Genomic DNA, 17,417 nt, shown 5'->3' with positions numbered 1-17,417 from the left:
GAGTACTCTTTGCATACTGCTAATTAGAAATGGCAGTGTATAAACACATATTTTCGCTAATAGTCTAACAGAATTGCAGCTTGGTTTTTAAGACCCAGTTAGCTGATAATGCTCAGACACACACAACCCAAAGTCTGTAGTGGTTTCCATTAGTTTTCAATCACTAATAGCAGGAAAATAGCGCCTGACATGTTTTAAACTGGGTATCTTCAGCCACTACAGCTTTGTGCAGCGTTTTTTCATCCCAGCCAGGAAATCAGCAATTGAAATTCTGACTCCAAGATTTGAATTCCTGGACTAAATCTCCCCTTGAAATAAATGCTAGTGATGTTCCATTTATTGCATGTGAAAAACAGCTACCTCAGGACCTTGAACAAGCAAAGAATAGTCAAATGTGACTGCTTCCAAATTCCTGCATTTTCAGAGAGATGCCATGTCCAATAGGCCCAAAGCTGTTTTCTAACCAATGGAGTAGATGTAAAATTGATATGCCCTCTACATTACTTCCTCTGATAGAGTAGAAGAGTCAGTGCAGCAATCCCATGACATGTTCTCCTTGGTGATGCAGCAGCTTAGTAAGTTCCTGCTCTCTGCCCCCTTCTTCTCTCCAGCCGTTCATTCCCATCCCTGGAAAGCAGCTCACTGAAGTCTCATTGGGCTGATATTACTAAGCCAGGTTAAAAATACCTGTCCCCAAAACACCTTCCTTTTTTATTATTTGCCTTGAACCATTTCACTGCCACTGCGCATAGTTCTGCCATCACAACAGGGCACAAGAAGCTCCATCAAGGAAACAATTACCCTTAAGTGAGTTTCCCATCAGAGAAAACATATGCTGAAACTATACCTCCATAACGACATTAAAGTTTACTGCCAGTCCCATAAAATAAGAATCTGAAAATATTTATGTTCCTCCACCAACAGAACAAAGTGAAAAACTGCATTGATTGACACTGTGAGACCTAGAACAGAATTTACCACCAATTCCATATTGCAATAGGTATAGCTAATTAAAACAAAACAAACAAACAAAAACAAAAAACACACACATGCACACAAAACGCCCCCCCCAAAAAAAAATAAAATAAAACTTCCCTCAGGTAGCATCCAGCAATGATTTGAGGATTTAGAACCAGGAAAGAGACATACTACCGTGTCCAGCAACCCAGCCCACATCCAGAGAGGATGCCCACACATTGTGTTATGTGCCTTCTCAGCTGTGCACTGCCTTGGAGAAGAGCAGGACAGTCCTGATTCCTTCTCACTCATTTGGGTAGAACTTGCTACCCCACACCTAGCTGTCCAGTTTTGCATTGGTGCAGTCTGGAAGTAAAAAAGCAGTGAATTTGCCTTTCCACACAGAGTCATCAAAAGGCTTAGAGATCAGTGAAGTTTTTTGAGGTTTTAGTGGCATACTAACATTTTGATAACCTATCTTGGAAGAGCCAGTTTCACTTGAAAAGTGGGTAAGTAGAGCCAGAAGGAGATGTTTTCTGAGCGTCATTTGCTATGTTAGGAGAATAACTGAGGTTTGGATTTCTTGGCTTTTGCTTGCTTGGGTTGCACCCAATCTGAAAATAGCTTTTAATACTGCATTTTTCACTAATGCAGAAAAGGGTTTGAAGAGCAACACTACAAAACACATAATTTACTCATTTAAGACACTACAGTCTATAAGCTCATTGATTGCCTAGTTAGGATTTGGTTTGGACAATTATTAGAATTTAAAAACATCTTCAATATTAAGTGGAAGACATTAAATGAGGAAGAAGTCTGTAATTTATAGGTCTTGATCCTGGAGAACATTTATGCACACACTTTCTGTTTGCATGAATTACCTTATTGAATGCAGCAGACTAATGTATAAACTCACTCCCAGCTGAGAACATTTATAATAAGAGAGCATGTGAAAATTTCTACAGAACTAAAAAGACATGATTATGTGGCTAGCACAGGTCTTCCCCGTGAGAACATTCTTCTGTGTTTTATAAACAAAGATAAAGTTTAGATGTTTTTTAAACAGTGTCTTGAGATTTGGACAGTTCAGGCCTGGCCAATCAGGCCTAGGGGGAGATTTCTGACTGACCAATCTGGGCGACCTCTGAAAAGTCTATATATATTGAAATCAAAATAATAAACTTCTTTCTTGTCACACTGAGAACTCGGGTCTTTTTCTCTGCTAGCAGCTCAACAGCCACATGATTACACTTCATTTTTTCTGATCCCTCATCCTTCCTCCCTCCCTTATACATAGAGTTAAGGGCTTAAGGAACTCATTCTAAAATATTTTCAGTGGTTTCAGTTTGGTATCATTTCACTGACTTGAGAGAACTATTTCTCATTTGGTAAAGAAAGCAGTTTCAGATATGTCGCTGTTGAGCAGCTAGCAGAGTAATGAAGGCACCAGTTCTCAGTGGCAAGAAGGAATGACCTTTATTGTTTTGATTTCATCACATATATAGAGTTCTCAAAAGTCACCCAGATTGGTCGGTCAGAAGCCTCCCCCTAGGCCTGATTGGCCAGGCCTGCACTGCCCAAGTTCTGGGACACTGTTCAAATAACATCCAAACTTTATCTTTATTTATAAAACAAAAGAAAAATTCTCATGGGAAAAACCTGTGCTAGCCACAGCAATACATACTGCTGATCAGTCACACTCTAAAAACTAAAAGCAATAAAGTGGACACAAGACAGTTCAAATAATAAGCTCTTTTCCACCCAGAATTTCAATGTGATTTTTTCCTAGCCTAAAAAACAGAGGGTTTTCTCATGCAAATGTTAACAGCAGAGTTAAATAGGGTGCTGCTATATCAAGAGATTGTATACACTTTCTTGTCACCCTAATTCATGCCTATTCATTTCTTGACCAGGGGTTAGCTATTTAACAGAATCACAACTTAAAACTGACAGATGAAAAATCCTTACCAGTCATCATTTGCTACTGCTTTTGCTTCAAGTGAAAGGTTTACCACCTACCCAAAACAGTGATCACAAATTTCTTGGTGGAGCAGTAGCAACTTCCAGCCATTAGTGAGTAGCAATTTTTGAGACCAGCCTGATTTTGTCACTGCAGACTGTCCCACCACAGCATACATGGTGCTCTGCAGAAGTCAAATAAGGCATGGAGCCCACTGGAATCAATGAGAAGACCACCAGTGGGTCTGGAAAACTTGACACCACGCTGTCAATACTACATAAGTCTCATCCAAAATGTAGGGACAACTAGAAACCTCAGGAAGTCCTTAGAAGATGGTGGAAAGTGCAGAAGTGACCTTCATGGAGTACTAGTACTCACAGCGATATGTCCCAGGTTGGACAGTAAGTGACAAGAATTATTTATATAGCATGTTTATTTCAGGTGATGTTTTCTTGTGTGTTTTTCCCATGATAGCTGAAAACATTAAAACTAACATCACTGGTTTACTTCTTTCCCTTTAAATCAATTCATCTCCTAAACAGTTAACACCAAAACTAAATGATGATTTGCATATGATCATGTTAAACTCTTGCAGATTCAGTCTCTCCCTCAGACTTCAGAAGATTATTGAAAGGACTAACACAGCCCTGACCTACATACAAGTGAGTGGGTCATTCTGCCAGTGCCACCGTGCCTCCTCACATCAGGACTTGGAAGAAACCTTCAGCAGATCTTCAATTTTGTTCCATCTGAACCAAACTCATGTTTTTCCTCTGTACTCGACAGAAAGTATAGAAAGGCAGGAGTAGTAAAATGCAAAATATAGTGCTCAAAATGCCCCTTTCAAGCCCTGGCTCACTGATATATGCTCTTCCCAGTTAAGACTTTTCATGCTGCAAGTGGAAACTGTGTTGCAGCTCTGGCAACTGTATGTGGCTCTTTTTCTCAAGAAAGGGTGGATTAATTCTTCACCATTTTTGACTAATGAATCAAAAATGAATGACATCTCAGTTTGAAGTTACTGACATGCCTATAGGTTAAGTTTAAGCCTTTGGATAGTCACTTATTACACTTTACACTTTGGTGAAGGTAATCTTTATGGTGAAAAAGCAAGGGGTTTGCATCCTTAAGATTCATAAAGGATGCCTAAAAAATTCCCTTTTCTTTTTTCCTTTGTTTCCTCTCCCCTCCCCCCCACTCCTTTTTTTTTTAATATATGAATTAAGAATGTAAAATTTTGTCTTTCAAGAGGTTTTGGAGATGATTCAAGAACAATGGAGAGCTCCATTAGGAAATATCTTCATCTGTTGAATGAGTGAAGCTGATGGATATTTCACATGCATTCTTGCAACTGGTTATTGGGTGTTTCAGTTAATATAGATCAAAGAAAACAAAACAAAGATGATCACAGGAGTTTATGCTGCAGTGAGCTGTGTGTGGGCAAGCCACTCCTCAAGCAAAATCCAGCAGGACTCTGTGAGATCCCAAAGGTCTTCTGCAATAGCATGACTGCAGGATTATGGGTTGAATTTCACATGGAGCCCATCCTCTAACTGCCTGGCCATACACAATCCCTTCAGCCACTTAATTGCATCAGATGAATGGATTATCAATGTCACTTTATATGAATAATAAAGTATTGTGGTTTAATCCCAGCCAGCAGCCAAGTCCCACACAGCCACTTGCTCACACCTCCACCAGTAGGATGAGGGAGAGAATTGGAAGGGTAAAAGGTAGAAAACTCATGGTTTGATGTTAAGACAGTTTAATAGGGAAAGAAAAAGTAGCTCACACCAGCAAAGCAAAACCAGGAATTAATTTGCTGCTTCCCATGGGCAGGCAGGTGTTCAGCCATCTCCAGGAGGGCAGGGCCCCATGGCATGTAATGGTTACTTGGGAATGCAAATGCCATCCCTTCAACCATCCCCCCTTCCTCCTTCTTCTCCCCAACTTTACATGCTGAGTATGATGTCTGGAATATCCCTGTGGTCAGCTGGGGTCAGCTGTCCTGGCTGTGTCTTCTCCCAACTTCCCATGCATCCCAGGTTTCCTCAACAGTGTGGCAGTTCAAAAAACAGAAAAAGTCTTGGCTCTGTGCAAGCCCTGCTCAGCAATAACAAAAATATCTCTATATATTATCAACCCTGTGTTCAGCACAAATCCAAACCAGCCCCATACCAGACACCATGAAGAAAATTAACTCCATCTCTGCCAAGGCCAGCACATTAAATCTTTAAGGGCTTGTTTCTTTCTCTTGTACTAAACTATGACAACTTATCTGCTAGACCAATAAATATCATTTTAATACTGGCCCTCTGTAGCACACTGTAAACTTCCTAGCACTTTATTCTGCCCTAAATACACTGTTTAATGCCAATAAACCAGACTTATCTATGGTATTTGGTTAGGGATTCTGAAGTCCACACTTTTGCATGGATGGAAAGTACTTCCTTTTTCATGCAAAGAAAGTATTTAAGATAGTGGTTTTATAAACCAAACAATGATGTTTCACTGTATTGTCTCCTTTTTTCCATCATTTACAACAACAGTATAGAAAAGCAATAGGACAGATCAGAACGAAGAGTCTTCTTGGGCATTCCATCAGCAAAAATACTAGACATAATATTTTTCAAAAGAGTGGTTTTGCACTCTTACAAGATTTATAACCACTTTGTAGTCTTTAATAATGAGTTCAAAGATGGACTCACCTTCACAAAAAGATGGATCTAGATTCACTACCTCATATATCCCAATATTCCACAACAAAGCATATGCAGACATTCAGTGTGTTAAAAGCACTAACGATTTGTTTTTCCTGCCCTCACTCCTCCAGGGAGAAAAATCACAGGTAGGAGGCAAGTTTCAGGAACCAAGACATTCTACTTGAACAAAAGTATTTAGATTCAGCTCTTGGTTTTGATTCAGGTTCACTGTGTAATCTTGGACATCTCTCCAAGCTTAACTTTTAAGATTGTTGGACAGCATGGACACACAAGTCGGGAAGGTCTGAGTCAAGCTATCCAGACTAGGGGACCTGTTTCAAACCCTTAGAGTTTGTCATGCCTGAATCAGAGACTAGATTTTGGAATAGCCACTGGAAACGCATCCTTGCAGCAAAGCCATTCCCTGGAGGAGAACATACTTTGACAGGGCAGGAAAAGATGCAGGAAGGAAAAGCAAAGCTCTGGCCCAGGATAATCAGCTTGGCACAGTATCTGAGTGGTTCCACACACTCAGCCATGGCTGCTCCTGAGCACAGCTACTGGGGTCTTTGGTTTCCTGTGATAGGGAAAATGCATTTTTAGAAATTAAATTTGGGGTGAGAAGGAAAGTACCCTAGAAGAGTTTCAGCAAGGTAAAACCTTTGCTTCAGTTACAATGAAGAACAAACCTGTCTGGCATTCTTCAAAAAAAAGTCTCTCAACCTGTAAGCTGCCATCTGGATGCAAGCTGACCAGGAACACATAATTCCCCTTCTCCTGAAACATGCAAGGCATTTACATGAGTCTCGATGTGAAGTTTACAATTCATACCCTATTCATCAACTAGGAAACAGCTTCCTTTGGCACACAGGCAACAGGAACAAGCTGGTTTCATATCAGGGTGTCAAAGAATTTGCTTCGGGTTGGACCATGAATGTTCAGCCTTGACGCTGACAAGATGCCTTGAGAGCAGCTTCTTTCACACCATCTGCAAATGGTGCTACTGAACATACTGAATACTTTCCAGCACTGAGCCCAGGGGCAGAGTTTGCATCTCAACATGGCCAAGTGAGGAAATTCTACTGCATGTCCTAGACCAAAAGCACCACAGGTGCAGAAAGTTACTAAACACAAGCAGCTGCTTCATATAACATAAGGATGCTTGAAAGGTGCAGTGAAGGAAATTGAGAAACTGTGTGTGGGTGTGAAACATGTTGCATGATCGCGGATATGGAAGAAGGAGGCCATATGAAACCCAATCAGATAGGGCTTAGTATCAGCAGTAAATTTTCCTGTTCTTACATGAAACAGTTGTAGGTGATAGGAGGAAAAACAGTCGATGTTAAAAGGGATATTGCGCCAGGACTTCAGCCTCCATAAGCTGTTACCAGGTGTTTTTAGTAGAGCTGCATCATCCTATACCCACAGGGGGTAAGTTTCTGACTTCTGGGGAAAACTTTTTGATTTTTTTTTAATTCAGTTTCTCCCAGCAATTGTTACACTAAAGAAGTGAGTGTGCTTCAAACCCCGAATGTTGGAGGCTGCTGGTAGTGATAGTCCCATGTTCAAAACCACAACACTGTGTTCAGTTCAACCTCTGTTTGCATCTCAATGAATCAAAGAATGGTTTGGGTTGGAAGGGACCTTAAAGATCATCTAGTTCCAACCCCTCTACCATGGGCAGGGACACCTTCCACTAGACCAGATTCCAGCAAGCCCCACCCAGCCTGGCTTTGAACACTTCCAGGGATGGGGCATCCACAGCTTCTCTGGGCAGTCTGTTCCAGTGTCTCACCTCAACGTCAGTAAAGAATTTCTTTCCCATATCTAACCTAAACCCACTCTCCTACAGTTTAAAGCAATTATCTCTCATCCTATCACTACAACCCTTCATAAAAAATATCTTCCACCTCTCTTGTGGGCCTCCTTCAGAAACTGGAAGGCTGCTCTAAGGTTTACCTGCAGCCTTCTCTTTTCCAGACTGAACAACTTCAGCTCTCTCTGACTGCATAGGAGAGACTCTCCAGCCCTCTGATCATCTTTGTGGCCCTCATCTGGACTCACTCCAACAGCTCCCTTCTTATGCTGGGGGGCCCAGAACTGGACACAGTAATCAGATTGGGTGCCATGAGAGCAGAGTAGAGGGGCAGAATCACCTCCCTTGACCTCGTCACACTTCTTTTGATGCAGCCCAGGACACTGTTGGTCTCCTGGACTCCCAAAACACATTGTCAGCCCATGTTGAGCTTCTTGCCAACAACACCCTCAAGTCCTTCTCCTCAGGGCTGCTCTCAATCCACTGAGCCTATATTTGTGCTTGGGATTGTCCCCACACAGGACCTTGTACTCAGCCTTGAGCTTCATATGTTCGCACAGTTCCAGCTCTCAAGCTTCTCAAGTCAAGGTCCCTCTGGATGGCATCCCTTCCTTCCAGCATGTCTCCTGCACCACACAGTTTGGTGTCATTGGCAAACTTGCTGAGGCTCTCCTCAATCCCACTGTTGATCACCAACTAAGATGTTTAACAGTGCTGGCCCTGAGTAACACCTCTTGTCACTTGCAGATCTTGTGGAAATATGCTTTGCTCCTATTTGTTGCTGTTCCTATGTAACAACATTTCAACTCGGAGAGTAACAACACAGTGTGATGTATGCTTACACAATTATATTTAAATATTTTTATATAAAAATTAACTAAAGCCAAAGTGAAAATTACTGATAAAGATCTTTCTTTTTCCTTTGTATTGCTGCCATTAATACTGTAAGTTGTTTCTTAAATACTAGCCAAAAAATTTAGACTCATTTAGGAACTAGTCAAACCTGTATTCCTGGCTTTCCAGTAAAAATTGTCACACGTTAAGAGACTCACATCTTCTCAGATCCTCCTGCCACCTCTTGTCCATCATTATCCCAGATTAATGCCTGTACCTCCTTTGTTCTGCAATGGCCTTTGCTGACAGTTCTGCAAAAAAGTATTTTGCTGTACCACATGTTGAGAAATGTGTGCCAACAACCATCCTTCTCATTTAAGTTACCACAGAGGAGTCACATCACGCCGTTTTCTCTGGGTCGTTTGTGCAACGTCAGGTAAGGCAGGATGTGACTCAGCTGTGACTCCGTTCAGCAGTAGGACTCTGAAATCTTCTGGTTTCAGCTTACTCTGGGAATTCTTGGGACTGGCAGAAAAAGGAAAATGAACCAAGAGAAATTTAATGATAGATGCTCTAAACCTTGGTCTTCCACAATGCTTTTGTGTATCCCTTCCTCAGAAGGCATTGATCCCATAGTCCTCTGAGGGGTAAAGAAGAATAGGGAAACTGATTTTCCTTTTGTTTCTATTCCCTTCTTTTCCCAGCTCCACAGAAGAAATCTCCCTTTCCTCCAGCTCTGGGCTGTTTAGAATTAGAAAGCAATTTTTCTGTCAGCAGCACCTAGAACACCTTTTCCCAGATGGAAGATCACATCTCCTCTTTCCCTTCTAGTGAGGGTAGCTTAGACACCACCTTCTCGTGAACCAGAACTCAGCTTCCACTTTTGCTTTGAGACAAACCCTCATTATGCTTTGCCTAAGGATGTCCTGTGCTCTGAAAGATGGCTTGAGGCCATCTTTCAAAAAGCCAGACAACCTTGGTTAGAGTACCTGATCTCAGAGATAAACACAAGCATACACTAAAGTTCTCATCAAGGCTGCGGAAGGCTTTGTCTCTTATACATTTGTAAGCTTAATATAAAATCGTAAGATAAACCTGTTCACATTCCTTTAGCCTAGAAAGTCACTTTTTCCTATTGGTTGAATGATGCCACAGCCTCTGTGTGGTGAAGGTGAATGAATTTCATAGCACTAAATTACATAGAATTGAACTGACTCTAGCATGACTTGTGCATGGATGCCAGATGCAGCCACATTTTAATCCTCTGTTTTGCACAGAAACAAAGAGCATGTGCCTTTAACACCTTTATTAATCCAAACTAATCTTTGCATGGAATGCTTCTCATTAAGAGACAATATTTATACCCAAAATAAGCAAAGTGACACATTTCTATTCCATACATTGTTTTACTTCACTGGGTCCCTCCCAATATGTTTTCTTAGACTGACATGACTCACAAACAGCCCTGCAAATACAGCTCTCCCATACAGACCTACATGCACGAGTGGACCTCACAGAAAGTGCAACAGGTCCAAATAAGGGGCAGAATGATCAGAGAGAAATATTTTATAAGTCAGAAGCATAAAATAACCTTTCAGGAGAGTTCCCACAATTTTGCCAGGTAAACATGTCTGATATGAGCACCTCAGTCATGCACAGATAGATGACACACTTGTGTGTGGGCAGAGGATGAAATTGGGTGTGGACTGCGTGCCTCTGCAATCGGTACAGTGATAGGTCTAACTCAGCACCAGAGGCACTGAGTCATCTGTTCAGAGCTTAGAGTTCCTCATCATTCCCTTTATCACATGGAAAAATCCTGGCTGGATTGCCTGAAAATTTATCCTTGCTGGCTGGGGCCCAACCTGAGAGAAAGGCCAACAGCACAGCAGGATTTAGACACACTTGGAACACTCCCCAAAGTCCACTGATTCATGTAGGAAAGGATTGTATACCCCCACAATAACACCGAGGACTCAGAACAGTTATTTTGCTTCTTTCATCTCCTATAGAATAAGCATAGGTCAAAATAAACAGGATTGTAAGTATCTTAAGTACACTTGAAGGATTGAACTCTCAGGCAATTGAAAAATCCAAGCATCTAACCCATGCTTGGATATGTGGAAGTGTGTAGAATGAAAACAATATCTAATTTTGGGCAATGATCACTTTGATCACCACAGATGCTGACAGTGAGTAAACATCTCTATATTCTGAAATCATGCCCAGCATCAGTTTCACATTTTCTTTTGCCTACCTTTTCAACACAAATTGGTAAACTAGCTACATGTCAACAAACCCAATGGCATGATGGCAGAGAGGTACTCTCTTATTCTCAAAGCAAAAACACAAATGCAGGCAATCTTAACAGCCTGAACCAAAGAAAACCTCACAAAATCATATGAAGACATGGCAATATCACAGAATAACACCAAAAGCAAGATTGCTGCTGTGGCTTTACTTCTTGTACCTTCTCATAAGACTATAGCATAGATCTGGTGTATATATAAATATTCCTGCTGTAGGCAGGAAGAAAATATATATTGTTACTGCATAATTTCCAGATGCAGGTCTTGACCACTTCATACACTCTGTCAAGTGAGAAGTATTATAGGAGAGGTATTATATATAGCAGAGGAATTATATTACCCATACCACTAACAAGAGGGAGGAAAAATTGGGTGCTTGTTAGAATATGTATTGTTCCCAATTCTCACTCAGCAAATGAAACATACCCATGCTGTGGCAAGAGCAGATTGCAGGGATGAGCAACCAGAGGAGTGGCTAATCAGCCCCTCTAGTCGAGGAGTAACTGATTGAATGTGCAAAGTTCAGGGCTGTAGGCTGGAGGTCAAGCCATCTTTATGCCCAGTCCTTCCACTGAGAACTGGCTTCTGCACCAGTAAAATATTTCAGATCAGATCCACTAGATAATGTTGGTATCCAACTCCTCTCTTAACATTTGGCTTTGTAGTAATCTTAATTGGGAATCAAGTTCTTGGAGAATGGTTTGTCTGTAGAAGAAAGCAAGGTTTCTATTACAGCTTAGAGAGCTTATCTCCTTCCTGCCTAGTGCAGGAGTTCTTTTTCTTTTTGCTGAAACAGCTGGAGACCACCACCATGGGAGACAGGGAACTGAACTGGATGAACTCTGAATCTAACATAACCACAGTCTCCGTTCTCTCAAAAAAGCATGATCAAATGATTAATGATGAGAGTGAACCATAACTGAGACATAGGCTGATCCCAGAAAGTGAGTCAAACCCGAAAGTTCAGCAGCACAAATTTTCATATCGATACTAAAGATCAATTTGGTCAGAAGGCTCCTAAAACAGAAGTCAAGGTGAATGACTAAAATCTGAGTAGACAAGATCCTGCAGCAACCATCAGATAAAATCAGCTAAAAATGCAGTTTGTTACGGAAGTCAGCCAGCTCCCTACATGTCCCAACAACGGTATCCCCAAAAATGCAAACCCCAGCTGCATGTAAACAGACAGTTCAGTTCTTCACATACACCCCGGCTGCCTCTCATTAGCATGCAGCCTACATGTATTATCACGGTTTGTAGAGGTCTGACAACAGAAGCCCAAGCAATGTTATCTCAAGGATTCCTTGTGCCCCCCAGGCACTCTCTGTGCCCTCCACTGTCTTTGCGCAGCAGTTGGACCATGAGCTGACTGCAAAGGGAGCCTTTTGTTCTGCTTGCAGAAAACGTGTGAGTGACGACAGCAGCAGGAATAATAAATACAAATGGTATTACGCACACATGCAAACATCCCTGCGGAAAATTCAGCCATAGGGTGAATACCAAAATTTTACTTGTCACTTAGCTATTTATAAAGTCAAAGAGACTCAGAAATAGCAAAAAATACTTATCCTTGCCAAAATCATCTCTCAGAGTGGACAGCCCCAGGGGCTGAGATTTGAGCTCTGCCCCAAACAGCAGTGGTACCTCCCCAGCGGGGAATTCCCAAAACAGGAAAGATACCCCAGAGCTGACACAAAGCCAGGAGATTTGGCTCCCACGCCAGACTTCCTCCAGCTGTCAAGACAAGTGTGTCATGGTTAAAAAACCTGCTGTGCTCTGGCTGTTTCCTGCTGGAGCTGTGGCAAGCTGGGCAGAGACAAGAGGAGCTCAAGGCTCTGTTGAGCATCCCTGGCCCAAGATCAGAAGCATGTACCCAGCCCCATTCTCTCCAGTGGTACCTAGAACTGCATGGCATTGCAGACAATGTCTTTTATCAGTCCCTGTAAGCCTTCTACCACCCTTTTTGTAGTAATGCTTACATGGCATTACTCAAGAGTTGATCTGTTGCTCTGCTGGATACACTCCTCCTTGCCACCACTCTCCTCAGAGCCATTCCTGTGAATTACCTTTTGCTTCCAAGGTACAAGAAACATCCTTTTGGGGTCAGCATCCTGCTGGGGATTATAAGCATGCAAACTGAAGCTTTAAACAAGTCCATGCAACACTGAGGTTATATCTACAGTGGCTCGGGTAAGCCCTCAGGAGGGGTGATTTTATCTGCTGATATAAGAGTGGGCAGAGAGATCTGCAAGCTGTCCCAGGCCAGTATAGACTCAAGCTTTAAAAGTCCCATGTGGTTAAGCAATGACTCATGCCTGATCCCCACCTTACCCATCAACACTCACCACTGCTTTACATCCACACCATTGCCAGAGCAAAACTGAAGACCACAAAAAGGGGTAGAAGTGAACAACATTAATTTAGAACACACTACAGCTCACTTAGCTCCTGTGCAAAACAGAAAATCTTGAAGCAGTGGATAATTCATGACTTCTGAAAAAAAAACTTAAACAGAATTCAAGTATTTTTTTTTTTACACCACCTGCAAAAGAATAATTACTTGGAGGAGCACAGGCCAAACACTAGCAGGCTCTTAAAATCCTGCATTGGGTTATTTGGCACCCAAGTCTATTCAAAGGAGTTCATGAAAATATATGCATGGGAAGCAATACTTAGATGCACATCTCCACACATGTATAAATACTCAGTAGAGTGCTCCTGTACTGTGGCATCCTTTTAAATACAGCATCATTTTAAAATCCTTCATGAGTTGAGACACAGATCCGGCCTTACCTTCCTACTTCCCAGCTCCTCTTCACCTTTTGAAACCGAATCCCCCTTGCTGTCTCTATGGTGACAGTGACGTCCACGTCCCCCTGATGAGATAGCTGCTGGCACGCACATCAGGTGCCAGAGCAAATCTGTCAGCAATAGAACCCTCTCCAGCTCCTCCACGGCACACGATGCTCTTCTCCAGAACGCAGTCAGACAAACAACCTGGTAAAGAAAACAGTGTTAAGCCACCAGCCTATGCCTAAAAGAGTGGGAAAGTAGGTCTAAACATAGGGTCTAAAACCCTTTTTTATTTTTCTCTTTGATAATAATTACTGCTACTTGGGAAATAAAGGTGATAGCACTGCTATCAAAGAGTGTATCTGGATAACCTACACAGAATCAACTAATTAAAGGCAATTTCTCCCAGAGGGTTTGACAGTGAGAAGATATTTGCATCATGAAGTAGGAGCTGATAAGAAGCATGATGAAAACCTCCTGCAATGTCCATCCACCTGGCACATGGAACCAGCAGTGACAGAAGGATGTTTCTTGGCACATGGTTAGTGGAGAGAGGAGCAAGAGGGGAGATTTTTATCGAGTGCTAAGTGAGGAGCAGCAGGTGGGACCTGCAAAGGTGTGCCTTTCAGGCAGACACAGAAGGTGGCTCCAGTGACTTTCTCTCCTTAGGAAAGACACAGTGAGTCACTGGGGTTACAAAACACCAGCTATCATATACAGCCCTTGTTATATTTTGTGGTGTACACACCTAGTTGTTGAAACACAACCCCACTGCGCTTTCCTGAAGCAGCCTATAGGCACAGCAAAGGATGTTCATTCCCCACTAACTCTTTCCTTCTGACTACCAAGATGGGGAAAGATGTGACAGGGAAACAGCTTTGGCTTTCTGCCACAGTCCACTGCCAGCACCAGCTGATACTGCACACCCTATAGATGCTCTAGATTGTCTTTACATTTCACTGACCTTTTGTAAGCTTGCAGCTGAAGGTGTCTGTCACTGCTCTGTGTCACTGCAACCCTGCTCCCCAATACAGGGGAGGAGATAAAGGTGTTTGTGGAAACAGGCCTTGCCCTGAGGATTTTAACTGTGCAAGATACTCTGCTGCAATCAGCTCACTTACACTTCTTCTCTGATACATCCACTCAAAATTTTAGGGGCCTATTTGATCAAGATAAATATTTGGAAAATTAAATACAGACACAGATTAGTCCCTTGTTTCCCTAAGTTTTCATGTCCATTTCCCCTGATCAGACAAAAAAAGAGATAGCCCATCATCTTAAAGATGAAGATTGCAATGGCCAAGCACACATTAGGTACAATCCAGAAGAGCAATAATAATAATTTTTAAAAGCAATAAATATCAATAGTATATGACCAAAACTTGCATTGCTGTAAAGCATGTTAAAGATCTAGTTCCCAGGCTGGGTTGCTGATGTACCACACCTACTGTGTGAAGATTTTTTTCCATATTTTCTTGTTCTTTATTTATCTACCACCTCTTTTCTAGCACTTGGATTGTATGTGCTTGGGATTAAAGATTGCTTGTTGCTTTGCATACTGCCCTTCTCATGCTTGGTTGCTGGACCCTGCCTGAGACTTTCGATGCTACAATAATAGAAAAATAAGGCCATTTGAGAAGAAATGCAAAGAAAGTCCAAAACAAGACAATATTCTAGGACTTGGTCACATACATAATTCCTGAGAAGTGAGACTGCATCCAAATGATGCAATGCCTCAGACTGCATCATTAGTAGGCACAGAGATCATCTTTTCATCCAAAGTGATGGAGTTCTATCTGTATTTTCCTCCTCATGGGAGCACCAGTTACAGATGTGCTGCAGCAGCCAATAGATTTGTCTTTAACCAACCACAACAGAAGCACAGAAAGAGCTGTCTCTCCTAGTTCATACAGAACTAATTTCTCTTTCACAGAAAAGAGATACAAAAAGCATCCCAGTCAAATCTCAGGGTGCCTAGGTCACTGGACTATGAAGAGTTGTATTTCCTGATGTCATCAGAGTTGCACAGGTGCCTGCAAGTGCCTTTTCATCAGGGACCTACAGCAAGCCCCAGCAATGCAACAGAGAGAAGCAAAGGTGATTTGGGCAAGACATCAGCCAAGAGAGTACTGGGAAGACCCAGGAAACCAAGGCATAACTTAAAACATTCCTTCTCCAGTCTCCAGAGATGTTTAACAGCAGAAGGTGACCACAGGGTGCAGGAGTGTCAAGGTGAAGCACACAGAGCAGCTCCACAATAAGAGCAGGTTGCACTGAAAGTCAGAGTATCACAGAGCACTGCAGAACAGAGATCAGTCTCCAAGGGCTAACCTGTAACTCACATAACAGTTTGACAGGAAAAGCACCACCAGGAGAGGATCAGGCTTTAAAGTAACTAACTAATGAAAGGTAAAGAGAAGTTTTAAACAGAGCATCCCAAACAGAACCTTTGATTACAATCATTTTGTATATGAAAACAGCTGATACCTGTGCATATAAACCATAAAAAGAAATCTCAAGGGGTTTTCTATTTAGGCGCATTGGGGCTACAAAGTGGTCTTTCAAAGACACTTTTTTTCTTCCCACTCCACACTTTGCAGAATCCTGTTGACTCCCTAGAGACAGCATATACTCCCTACTCAATATGCATCCACTTATTATATTTCACAGGTATTAAACGTTATGCTATCTAGACTTCAGACATCCAAGGAATATAGATCTCATAATACCAATAATGGACATAGCTAAGCATCATGTATTTCGTACTGCAACTATTCACAATTTAAGAATATTTTTTTTTTTGTTCTGTAGCCATATCTGACTGGGTGACTTTTAGGATCTTTTGTCTCTTGTCTTGTCTCTGGCCCTTTGCTGTTTTCATGCTTTTAAGTTTCTAATGGCAACTGTTTAATGCACTTCTAATTGGAAATGCACAATAATAATTAAAATAGGGTGGGTTTTTAATAAAAAAAAAAAAAAGATAATTATGTCTTTTGCTTTGTTTGACAAAGCTATGATTTCTACCAAAACACATGACTAGCCCTCGGGTGGTCTATTCACAGCGAACAATGTATTGTCCTGGGCACACAAGACAGACAAGATGTTGTTTAACTGAGCCTCAGACTTCATTTACTTAACTTTTATGGAAACTACCAGCAATAACTTGTAGAGGGTACACCATTATTGCTTCTTTCACCAAGTCAACATCTTTGAAGGTTGAGTAGCTTCTTTCTCACTCTCTTGGTTACATTCATCACTGGGACACTACAGCTCTCTTTGTATAAGGGTTAAAAAAGCCAGAGGGAGGAGGTTGTTTCCTCATTACATCAGACATACAGAAATACACAAAATCTATTGCCAAGTTGTCCAAGAGATTTCTTTCCTGAAGTCTGCTTTTAGTTCTTAAGCCAGAGAAAGCTTAGTTGCTCCATCCAAAAATTCCATCTCTACAATCACAAAGCAGTCCTTCATCATTTCAGGATAGCTTTGATATCAGACATAATATTATGAAACTAATGAAGGATTTCCACCATTCTCAGAGTCAGAAATATTTGTAAGTGCCCATGAAAAGCTGCTCAGACCAGTCTGGCACAAAGTCACTTCAAAGCAGGTAACTCTGAAAACATTATTTCCATAAGATGAGAGTTTGAAGATGTGTGTTGTTGAGCTTATCTGTTTGAACCTATCCTGGGGGGTTTCATGCTGGACTGCGCTACTGCCACGGAAATCCAGTCAAGAGACACAAGCAGATGATCTCTGGGCTTTTTAATGAATAGTCCATTTCTGTGGACCTTGAGAGCCGAGTGAAGTGGGGTGAGTGGTGATGAGATGAGTTGGCATGACAAGGGAAGCAGTTCACCAAGGCAGCCATCAAAATCTCTTTGCTCTGCTTCCTTGGAGGTTCCACCAGCTCCCGAGATCACTTTAAAACTGTTCCCACATCTTCCAGCTGCCCACCATCCTTATGCTTGCAAACCTTACTCTACAACTGTTGCAGCACATGCCTGGGCAGGACGATTGCAGATCATGTCTCTCTTGAGCAGAAG

The 17,417-nt window shown here is 41.8% G+C and overlaps 1 protein-coding gene across 1 annotated transcript in view; it reads right to left on the bottom strand.

Moving 5' to 3' along the window:
- LOC146441535 (uncharacterized) overlaps window positions 1–14,510 on the bottom strand; it is a 186,467-nt gene extending 171,957 nt beyond the window's left edge. Inside the window, exons 1-2 of the mRNA XM_085049838.1 lie at window positions 14,493–14,510; window positions 13,372–13,575 (exon numbers count right to left, since the gene is read on the bottom strand). Coding sequence (XP_084905964.1) covers window positions 13,372–13,575; window positions 14,493–14,510 — 222 coding nt within the window. The remainder of the gene's footprint in view (window positions 1–13,371; window positions 13,576–14,492) is intronic.
- Between the last annotated feature and the right edge of the window lie 2,907 nt (window positions 14,511–17,417).

This window comes from Lichenostomus cassidix, chromosome 2, assembly GCF_008360975.1.
Source record: "Lichenostomus cassidix isolate B80296 chromosome 2, HeHo_3.0, whole genome shotgun sequence".
NCBI classification, from domain to species: domain Eukaryota; kingdom Metazoa; phylum Chordata; class Aves; order Passeriformes; family Meliphagidae; genus Lichenostomus; species Lichenostomus cassidix.
The sequence above is the reverse complement of the archived record's forward strand: the minus strand, read 5'-3'. Positions and strand labels throughout refer to the sequence as shown.